Source organism: Sceloporus occidentalis, unplaced genomic scaffold (genome assembly GCF_023333645.1).
Source record: "Sceloporus occidentalis isolate IW3139 unplaced genomic scaffold, rSceOcc1.0.p SCAF_10, whole genome shotgun sequence".
Classification (NCBI taxonomy): domain Eukaryota; kingdom Metazoa; phylum Chordata; class Lepidosauria; order Squamata; family Phrynosomatidae; genus Sceloporus; species Sceloporus occidentalis.
In genome coordinates this window covers 6,403,426-6,415,052 of record NW_028316990.1, presented here as the reverse complement: position 1 = coordinate 6,415,052, position 11,627 = coordinate 6,403,426, and the positions used below count along the sequence as shown (strand labels likewise).

General features: G+C 42.6%; 1 protein-coding gene across 1 annotated transcript in view; it reads right to left on the bottom strand.

Moving 5' to 3' along the window:
* Positions 1–1,001: 1,001 nt before the first annotated feature.
* The window catches only part of LOC149305773 (cysteine-rich secretory protein LCCL domain-containing 2-like), a 45,442-nt gene continuing 34,816 nt past the window's right edge, over positions 1,002–11,627 (bottom strand). Inside the window, exons 14-15 of the mRNA XM_089539814.1 lie at positions 6,961–7,094; positions 1,002–5,640 (exon numbers count right to left, since the gene is read on the bottom strand). Coding sequence (XP_089395940.1) covers positions 5,586–5,640; positions 6,961–7,094 — 189 coding nt within the window. The 3' untranslated portion in view covers positions 1,002–5,585. The remainder of the gene's footprint in view (positions 5,641–6,960; positions 7,095–11,627) is intronic.

The window sequence follows — 11,627 nt, the reverse complement described above, 5'->3', positions numbered from 1 at the left end:
GTCCTCGTGGACTAGGGCTGCTGGGCATGTAAATGCCCATCCTCATCTAGCCCTATTTCTCCGGGAGGATGCTGCTAATCACCTGTCTGTACCAGGGCCATAATTCCTGACTAATGGCCAAATTGGCTGAAGCTTCTGGAATCTGAAGTCCAAAGCAAATGGAGGACCGAAGGTAAAGAACCACTGTTCTATATGAAACACTCACAAACCCTGAAACTGCCCAAAGCCCTCCTACTACAAAAATCCCAGCCCCAAATAGCTTTGTTGTTTTTAACAGCTACCAAGTTGACTTTGGCCTATGGTGACCCTATGAACAAAGGACCTCCAAGCTGCCCTATCCTCAACCGCTTAGGTCTTGTAGACTCAGGGCCACATCCTCTTTGGTTATGTCTATCCATCTGTAATGTGGTCCTCCTCTCTTCCTACCTTTCCAAGCATTATCATCTTTTCTAAGTGAGTCCTGCCTTCTCATGATGTGGCCAAAGTACGATAGCCTCAATTTAGTCATCTTGGCTTCTAGAGCGATTTCATGCTTCATTTTTTCTAGGACCCATTTGTTTCTCTTTTTAGCAGTCCATGGTATTCGTAGAACTCTTCTCCATCACTGCATCTCAAATGACTTGATTTCCTTCCTATCAGCTTTCTTCACTGTCCAACTTTCACAACCATAGATAGAAATCGGGAACTACTATGGCTTGGACCGTCCTAACTTTAGTATTCGGTGATATATCTTTGTACTTCAAGATCTTGTCTCGTACCTTCATAGGTGCCTTTCCTCCAAGTCCTAGTCTTGTTCTGAAATCTTGACTGCAATCTCCGCTTTGATTCGTGATTTAACACAGAAAATCTTGAACTATTTCAGAAACCAAAATCAGAAGTGGCATCACATCCCTTGCTTACTGGTTTCGTGCAGAAGGCTTTTGACCCTTAAAGCCTTCTGAACAAAACCACTGAGGCAGATCTAGCCCAAGCCAACAAACAAACGAATGATAGGCTGAAAGTCAGGTTTCATTCTCAGAGTTTTTATTTCCACAAATGTCATAAATCAAAAATAGCAAGAAACTGGGCTTCTTGTTTTTGTTTTTGGTATTGCTATTTTGCCGGAGGGCGAAAGGAAAAATCAGATTGGAAACCCAGAAACCCAGCCAATGAAGGAAAATACGATCATGCAAAGCTAAAACAAAGCCATTTACAGTCAACTTTCTTTTTACAGAGCAAGTAGTAAAAAATACATCATTTTTCATAGAAAAAAAACAAAGCAAATATACAAAAACTGCAGGCTCTTGCTGCCCACACATAAGGTCTACGCAGTTTACTATAGGCTTAAGAAAGAGTAACCTGAAAGGAGAATGGCTGTTCTTGGCGCTAATGGTTTCATATTGGAATGCACCCACTAGGATATTCTTGATAAAATGATGGCTGTCTCTCCATTTACCCCTTTCCTATATATAATAAAAAAATGAAACAAAGGGATGTATTGTGGTTTTATATTAATTGGCTGGGGAGGTAATGACTTCTGCTAAGCCCAAATGCACTACTGGTGCCACAAAAGACTCTATGGAGTTTATCACACAGGACAGACCCCATGCAGAAATGGGATTTAAAAATCTGGGAAAAATCCGCAAAAATGGGTTGATTGTCAGACATGTCAGGCTTAATAAGCAACAACGCAACATTAACCCGGATGGAAACTTGGCAAAGCCCACTCCTTTTTACTTTTGGGGATTTTCCAAAAGTAAAAAGGAGTGGGTTTCATCTACTTTCTGTTCGGGTTAATGTTGCGTTAATGCTCATTAACCCTTATGTCATGTGAAAATCAACCCACTTTTGCAGGTTTTGTCCACCTTTTGTTTGGGTTTACCCTGACATCGTCTGAAAATCTACCCGCTTTTACATTTTCCCCCCCAGTTTAAGCATGGGATCTGTCCCGTGTGATAAACTACTATTTCATGTTTGTATTCCAAACAATTTAGGGATCCAGTTTCAAAAAAGAAATAAATACATCTGAAATCCTTTAGCACACCCTTAAAGGCCTCACTGTATACCACAATGGCACCATCACCATGGACCAAAGTTTGTTGACCCCTGGTCTTTGGTAAGGTCCTTCTGTGGCATCATACCACCCAGATGCATCCAATCGCATTTGGTTTTACAAGCTAAGCAGCATCAGGCCTGGTTGGTATTTGGATGAGAGACCACTGAGCAAGACCAGGGATGTGCAAATAGGCAAGGATCCTGCCTGAAACTCCGGAAAGCCATGGTACACCGTCCAACTTTTCCTGATTTGGTGGGGCAAGTCCCAATTAATCCTCTGCCATCCCACTTTTCCAGCTGCCTTTAAAATGTCCCAGTTTCTCTCTCCCCTTGCCCTCAGCTTACTACAATTGCTGCAAAAGTGCAAAAGTAGTTTGCACTCAACTAACTCAGTAGAAGGTAGAGAAGAGTAGGGGCCATTATCTTGCCCTTCCCAGTAGGCTCATGCAAAAGCAAACTTCTGCAGGATCTCCAACCTTATCTATCTTTCCTCATCAATAATTTTTCCCATCGGACCACACTCTGATGTTTCTCAGCCACATATATCCCACTCTTCATCTGTGAAGTGTTGGAGAGTATGCCATGGCTTCCAGTCAGAGCTGACCATACTAGGACTGAAGGTTTGATTCACTGTTAACACAACTTCCTGCATTTCTATGCTTAGCGACTTCCACTAAAAAGTCCAAGTTACTTAGGAAATGAATCAATTCCTTTGGGATAATTCCTTGAGCAAAATGAAGGTGGGCAGAAGACTGTCCATCCCAAAGTAGCACCATTGGAGCATGCAGCATGGCTGACAATTTGTCCCTTATGTCCATAACAAAACTTATCTCAGACAATTTGATCACTGGGATGGGAAAATGCATGTCTGGGTTTTTAAAAAAGACAAACCAACAATGACAACAACAACATTTTACACTGTAAAGCATCCATTTCAATAAATAGCAATTTCATGTTCAAATCCTAGCGTTTTGTCGTTTTGTAATGTGGCTTGAAATCAGAGTTTGGTATTGAACAAAAATATATCCAGACTTGCCCTGAAACAGATGCATACGCAAGCTCTTTGGATCTCAGTTATGGAAAGATTTCTCAAGGTTTCATAAGGAAAATGGAATGATAAAATTGTAGAAATCAAAAGCAGAGGTTGGTAAACTCCAGAGGTCCAGGGCCACAATGAGTCACACACAGACACACAAAACTGGAAGTTGCTGAGGGTACACATCTGGTCTTGAAAACAGGCTTGGAGGAAGAGGAAAAAACAAGGTACATGGGAAACCTGAGCCTTGCTTCTACAGCAAAATCATTGCTTCTCAAGGCTTCCAGGACTGGGAATATACCGTATATCAGTAATGGTGAACCTTTTAGAGGCCGAGTGCCCAAACTGCAACCCAAAACCCACTTATTTATTGCAAAGTGCTATGTCCCTCTGGCTTTCTAGTAGCAAACTCTGTGTTGGGGTGACAGCACATGTGCCCACAGAGAGGGCTCTGAGTGCCACCTCTGGCACACGTGCCATAGGTTTGCTATCACTGCCATATATCTACTCGTCTATAAGCTTAAAAATGTATGCCCCAAAATTGACCCCAAGATCCCAGGTCACCTTATTTATGGGTCACTATAGTAATGTGATAGCAGCTCTTTCAGATTTCCCCATGCAGTGCAGAGAGGAGTTTATTTCTCTCTGGAGCCAAGCAGAAAGAGTCCTGGGCGATTGATTGATATTACTGTTTGTTCAAAAGCCCATCGAAGCTGAAATGATGAAGCAAAAAGACTCAATGAGAGTTTCTCTTGCCATACACACACAAATACACACACTAAGGGAGCTTCCAAGTTTTACCCTTGACCTATCCACGGCTCATGGCAAAATCCATAATTTTGGCCGCAAAACCTGACCTCAACTTATACATGAGGTCGACTTATGGCTGAGTATATACGGTATATGTTTTAATTATATAGGTGACATCAATGTCTTGATGCCTAGAAGCATCTTTGGAGCTGTAAAAAAGCCTCAATGGGTTTTGTTTCACCCAGATCTGGACAAAACCCTGGAATAACTGGAGCAGGGGTTCACAGTTGGGGTGTAAAATATAATTTCAGGGGGTGCGACAAAGAGCGGCTTGTATCCTTGATAGATGACTTACAAGTGAAAACTCAGGTTTTTTCCTGAATATATTTATTTATTTATTATTTTCTTAATTTTATTGGAGTCCAATTGCTCAATTTAGATTTTGCATGTTACACTCTTGAGTTAAAAGCTTGTCTTTGTAAGTTGAATTTGTTCACCCAACGTATTGTATGTGGTTCAATTTGTGGTTCAAAAATGAGGAATCAGACTGCCTTTGAATGTGATATTACTTTTGTAATATGGGGGTGGGAACAATAATCAAATATTTCCTATGGTGCGGGCAATAGAAAAGGTTGAGAACCATTGAACAGGACTATTGGACATTGATCATTACAGAGGCACTTGGGACCTGCATTTCAGATAGACTACATCCAGGAAAACCAAGCCGCTTCAAGAGTTCTCTGTAACATGGATGCTGTGGTTAACTCCAACATAGATAGCCAGACAGATAAGCCCTAGTTCTGTACAAACAAAAAAGGCCAAGCAAAACACCTTTTACGTGTACAATAAAATAAAGACCAACATTTAAAGACCACTGCATAGCTAGGTTATGATCAGCTCCGCTGAATAAAATAAATTGCATTACATTGTAAGTTATATCAGGCTCTCTAATGTACTACTGAGCAAAATGTGCCCAAACAGAATCCCAGTTCCTCGATTTCTTGTGAACCAGATCCTCACCTTCCTAACTTTCTGCAGTTGTTTGGCCAGCAAACACAACCATCCCACATTTTCTGTTCAAGGTAAATCCCTTGTTTCCAGAGACGATGCCCTTTTATAAAATAGTTTCCTTTTCAACAACTTCCTAGTTAGTCCCTTTCTGAGGTCCACAAAATGTCTGCCCATATTGCTTCGGCATTACGCTCAATGGCCTAAACCCATCCAGCTGTGGACTTCCCAGAGCAACTTGGATTCACACAGAGAGACAAACAAAAAAGACATTTCTGAAATGCTGAGATGGTTTACTTTTCCAAAGGAGCTGCCTCGGAGTTGACTTTATCACTTACCTACCTACCTATCCCACCTAACACCATTCACATCTCTACCTTCAGAAACAATGCACTGCTATCTTTGGACAAATGTGAGAGACCTGTCTTTGGGAAATCATAGCTGTTTGCCAGGAGGAGGACAAGGACAAGGTGTCAAATGCCTCTCACGCACACACAGTGCGGACCAACAACCTTCGCCGAATGACCCCAAGCATTTGATAGCAAAAGAAAACCTAATAAAACATGATGCCAGTGACACATGGATAGTCCAAACACAATTCCTGCAGCCATCTTTTTTTCCCCTCCCTTGCTTTCAAGAGGTTTAACTAATAGGGCTTTGTCGTACTACATGCCAGGACAAAAGTCATCTGGTCCCGTCGCTTAGGTACAGTGCAGCATGTTCCTCCTGACAGAAGGGCTCATTTCTTCTTGGAGATCTATTGCTTCACAGCAAAGATTCGGAAGGCTTTCCCTTCTCTTGGAGTCTTTAAGCTGGAAAGGAAGAAGAAGGAAAAAAATATAAGTCATGGGAAAGAATGGTGACTTAAAATCATGGAGACGCTCTAGCTGGAGATCCTGCATTGAGCAGGAGGTTGGACTTGTTAGCCAACAGGATTCCTTCCAACTCTATAATTCGATGGGTGCATCTACACTGTAGGAATAATGCAGGTTGACACCACTCTAAGTGCTGTGTGGAATCCTGGGATTTGCAGTTTTACAAGGTTCTCTGCCAAAGTGTGCTGGTGTCTCACAAAACTACAGATCCCAGGATTCTGTAGGCTGGTGTCATGGCAGTTAAAGTGGTGTCAAACTTCATTGTGTCTACAGTGCCGATGCACCCTCTATGAGCAATTTCACCATCTATCTGGAAACGGATGCATTGAAAAGAGTCCTGTGTTTCAACGCATGGGATTTCTCCCTCTTCAGTAGTTGTCCTGCAAGATCCCTCTTCCTCCCATTTCTGTCTGCAGCAAAGCCAAGAACCAAAAATAAATAAATATATATATCTGCAATCCAGGGACTTTCTGTTCCTACAACAAAAAACCAGCTATCTTGGGATATTCCCAGCAGCTTTTTCCGCCTGAGAAAGGATGCAGGCAAGGTTCACATAGAACTGAAAAGAAAAGAGCAATACGGTACAGGCAATACTTTCACCAGAAGGTCTCATGGGACCAGTGTTTTTTTCAGCAGAGGTCTTGGGCAATGCTTAGTGGCACGATGAGAACGGACTCCAAGGGAAGTAGGGCTCACTTGCCACTTACTGAAGTCAGATGATGGGATTCGCATTCCCATCTAGAAGAGTGTCACCTGTAAGACCACTGCATCCAGGGTCTAATGGTGATTTAACTACACTACTGTGTGAGACGTTATGCCTGATATGTTAGAAATCCAAGGGACTCTTCAAAACTAACAGAGCATTATAGAGAATGTACACACCTACGAAGGTACATCTCATTCTATTGTAGGTATGTCAAAGCAGAAGAACCTGGTAATGTTTTGCAACTCCGTCAGGAATGGAATCCTAATGATGAAGAGGAAGGCATCACTTGGATTCCAGAGAACTGCCACTAACGCTGACGGAAATGTCCCCATGAGATGATCTATGCATCTACAAGTCCTTCGTCTCACCAACAATCTTCTCAGATGGAGCCACAGATGGAACGTGTCCCAATGACCCTACTTTCTCTACATTGGAAATCACCAAGATGGTGCACTCCAGACCTGCTGGACTACAACTTCCAAAAACTCAGAAACCACATCTGTTGTGACAGAGAAAATAAGAGGCAAAGAATCTTTTGAAGACCGTCCTACCTTTCAGATCGAATCCCATTCTTCAAAGAACCGCTGTAGTATTTCTTCTTGTCCACAGGCATCACATCCACATAACCCCCTTCAGTCTCTGTAAGGACCCCTGCATGCACAGCTGTTTTGCAAATACTGGAGTTCTGAAACAACGAAGAACAGTTGCCATTACCAAGGGTGCTAGAGGTTCCTACAACAATCCCATCTTCCCTTTCCAGATGTAGTGAACAAAAGGAAGTCTTTGCATGCTCAGAGGCCCATATTATGACTCTGTTATTGCTGGATGCAGCCCAAGGTTGAGGCCCAGCATTCAAAGCCAGCATCAGGCCCCAGTCCTGGTCCAAAATGATTGCCCAAGTCTGTTTGTATGAGAAATGACTGAACTTTTTGTAATGTACCAATCTGGCAAAGCATTTCTAAAGTGGATGACAAATCATCTCAAAGACAAAACCAGAATACTCTGTGGGTTCTTTCATCCCAGTTTATCCTAGATCCTATTAAATTTTCCTGAAATGACAAATCTGAGTTTACAGCTACACAACAGCCCTTGATGGATGACTCTGTCCCCAGACTATTCAGGAAACACACAATTGTCCAGAACACCAAGGCTGCAGAGAAACCCAGGCGTGGGTTCCTAGTGGCTTTATGGACACACAGTTTCAGAGAAACAAAGAAAAATGACACATCTACTCTATTTCCAAGCTACTTGCAAGAGAGAAGGGGAAAAACACCACCATTTCACTTTCCCCATCTTCAGATTCCCAAGGGCAGTAGCATTACAGAGGCAAGGTATTTAACCTGCCATCATAGTGTAAGGAGATAGATAGATAGATAGATAGATAGATAGATAGATAGATAGATAGATAGAGATAGATAGTGTAAGGATATATATACTGTATCATATATACCATATATACAGAGTAAGGATATATATATATACCTTGCCTCTATAATGCTACTGCCCTTGGAAATCTGAAGAAGGGGAAAGAGAAATGGTGGTGTTTTTTCCCCTTCTCTCTTGCAAGTAGCTTTCTACACACACACACACACACACTTACAAACAAGTGCATATTGTAGACCCTGTTCTCTCCTCTCTCTCCCACCCGAGCCATAAAAGGCAGGTTCTCCGTGGTTTCCTTTTTCATTTATCACTGCCTCTGTGTTGGCAGCTTGCACAATTTCAATTGCCAGTGTGATTTCTTGAGTTTCTATATATGGTCAAGGGAGCGACACTGCGAGCGAAGATATGCGCTGCATTTCCCGTAGTGTGCAACAGCAAAGCTTCTAGAAATTGGCTCATTAAAAAAAACAACAGCCTGCGCTCAAGGAACTCAAGACAAATCATGCTGTAACACCCCTTCCAGCCAAAAGAAAGCCTGCCTTTCCAACGTTTCTTCTAGACTACGCTACTCCTGCCGGGTGAAATCCATCAGCAGATGCTGCAGCAGTTTGCTTTTGCCTAAGCCTGCTGGGAAGGGTGAGATGTCTTCCCTCTCCCTCCTGCTAAGTAAACTAAGCGCAAAATATAGTTGTACTTTGGACTCAGTTTTCAGGGAATGAAGAAAGCTAAGGACAAAGTGGGAGGAGGAGAGAGAAACGCAGCTGAAAAAATGAGATGACAGAGGACTGCGCAGGATTATCCTCTCCGAATCGGGACAGTTGGAGGGTATGCATGGCTCGCCACAACCCTGCCGCAACCTCAGCCCATTTTATGTTCCCAGCCTCTCATTTTTTCCCCATCTTCCAGCAGAAGCCTCTTATCTTTGTTAGCAATTTGCAGAGCCATTTCGAGAGGATCAGCCCAGGAAAAAAGGAGCGGAAGGAATTTCCTCCCTCCACTTAAAAGGAGGGCAATTATACAACAGGACTGCCAAGCAGCAGATGTTCTTAACAACCAGGGTCACAATGCTTGGCCTTCCTCAACTGGATCCGAGGACATATTAAGATGGTCTCCAGGGCAGGATTCCCTTTGTGTGTATGTGTGTATAATTGTATAATTTTTGTGTTGCGGAGCCTGGAGCCTGGAGGTGTTTACTAGGCCAAGAGGATCCCTCCCTAGGTCCCAGAAGCATACTATTATTGCTCTTATTAATATATATTATTTCTACAGTGTAGATGCACTCCTAGACAAGCTAGACTCACTCTGCGCCTTCTCTGCCAAATAATGCTGGTGCATCACCAAACTATAAATCCCAGGACTCTGTAGGATGGAGCCATGGCAGTTAAAGTGGTGTCAAACTGCACTGTTTCTGCAGTGCAGATGCGGCCACAGTCCAGCTCTGTCCACATAAAAGCCAACTCAAGACAGCTCACTGGCTCCTTTCTGAAACGTTGACGGAAACCAGTAGCAGACGGAGTGCCAAAGGTTGTGCATTTGTTCCATTGCGAGGGCCAATAGATTGTGTCCTTCATTGCTGGCATTTGGAAAGACGCTGGTTAAGGCACAGAGGCAAAGAAGAGATTACTAGGACCACCAGAGCTGAGGTTTCCTCCCTTCGTAAGCAGATTCTGATGACTTTGTGCAGCTGCCCAAAAGAAAGTAAATAAGATTGCTAGGGATCCCTTATTTTATAAGAGATGTCTCCTCTTTAAGGCCAAAAAGCTTGTCCCTTCTGGAGCTGGTAGGTGTCATTTATTATGAGAGATGTCCCCTATTTGAGGGTTGGAAAACTCTTTCACACACACACACACACAGAGAGAGAGAGAGAGAGAGAGAGACTGAGAACAAGATGCCAAAAAATCCCATATTTGGTCTGTGGGTCAAGACAGAGACATGTGCATCATATAATTTAGGAATTTGCACACTGTATTAATATTACCAAGAAATACACGACACAGTGAACAAATGCTTTCATTTGATATTTCAGAAGAAAGCAGATTTCTTAATAGCTACTTCCTAATTGTCGATGCTGCATGTTATGTATTTTGTCAGTCCCTTAGGGATGCTTTGAAATCCTGGCAACACTAGGAGCAACTCACTGCAAATGTGTATCTTCAAATCACCTGCTGGTTTATGGCAACCCTATGAATTTCTGAGGGTTTTCTTATGCAAGGGATATGCAGAGGAGGTTTTGCCAATCCCTTCCTTTGAAATAAAGCCTACAGCACCAGATTTTCATTAGCTATCTCCCCTCCAAGTAACAAGCAAGGCTTCCAAGATCAAATGGGATCTGGTGCCTTTAGGGTCTTTAGGCCCATATATCATAGGAGGAGGTTAATTTGGCATTTGTTATTTCTTTTCGACAGAGAGAAAATGTAATGTTTGGTGTCTTCTGCAAAAAATCTGTTTTCTTCTGAAATATCAAATGAAAGCATTGAGCTTAGTTCACTGCGTCATGTATTTCTCTGTAATATTAACACAGTGTCCGCATTCATAAATTATATGATGCACATGCCTCTGTCTCGATGGGGGACCCACACACCAAATATGGGATTTTTTGGATCTCTCTCTCTCTCTCTCTCTCTATATATATATATATATATATATATACAGTATATATATATGCATGCGCACACACATACATACACAGGCCCAGTTCCAAAGGCTAGTCCTAACTGAAGTAGACCCATTGGATTAAAGGTGTTTATGTAAACCCTGGCTCACCATTCAGCATTTGATGTATCTGAGGAAGTAGACTGACATCTAGGAAAGCTCATGCTGCCAATTTCTTTCTTTCAGTTAGTCTCAAAGGTGCTACAAGATCTCTCTACCTACTGGGTCTAAGTACAAGGGTGGGAATCATATAGCCCTCCAGACGTTGACTGCATTTCTCAGCATTTCTCTTCATCTATGATGGTAGGGCTACTGGGACTTGTAGTTTTGTAGGGACTTGTAGGAAATTCTGAGATTTGTGAGATATTTAGCCTTCTCTGTCAGAGAGCACTGGTGCCACAACAAACTACAAATCCCAGACTCCCATAGCATTGAACCATGGCAGTTAAAGCGGTGTCAAACTGCATTATTTCTGCAATGCCGATGCAACCAGAGTTAGCACATACACAAATCTGTATCCTCTTCCTTTTCGGTGATGGATCACTGCCCACCACCAGAGCTCCTAAAATCTTCTTACCCTTCCACTAGATTTTAAAACGCTTCCTTACTTAATGGAAAACCGAGCCGGATAAGATCTCTAGCACACAAGGAAATAGGGTGTGTGCATTTATATATTTTAATAGGGATTTCTTTTCTTCCATCTCCTTCTCCCTGTCTATTTTAGAAACCATTGCCCACCACGCCTCATTCCCTGCGGGGCTTCCAGAATGATATTTCTATGCTGGAAACAACTTCTATGTTGCATTCTGGTCCATCTGGCTTTGATGATAAGCTTTTGCCGCTCTGAACTGTTTTGCTTCCTCAGTGCGCTCAGTGCTTTCCAAAGGTCTGAGAAGCAGCTCCGACATGTTTGCGGTCTCATTATTTTGCCATTGATTCCAAGCACCTTGGCGCTTGGGGTTTTTTTCGAGAGGGTTTGCAAAACTACCGTGACCTCATTCCTTGCAAACATACCTTTCCCAAGACCTCAATGTGGAAAGCACTAAAATAACCCTGGCGATTTCTATGGGATGAAAAGCGAGCTATTTTTTTTCCATACAAGCCCCACAGGCCAGAATTTGTAGGTCTCGATCTCTACGGATGAAAGCACAGCAAACTGGGTGCACTAACTAAAAAAACTCCT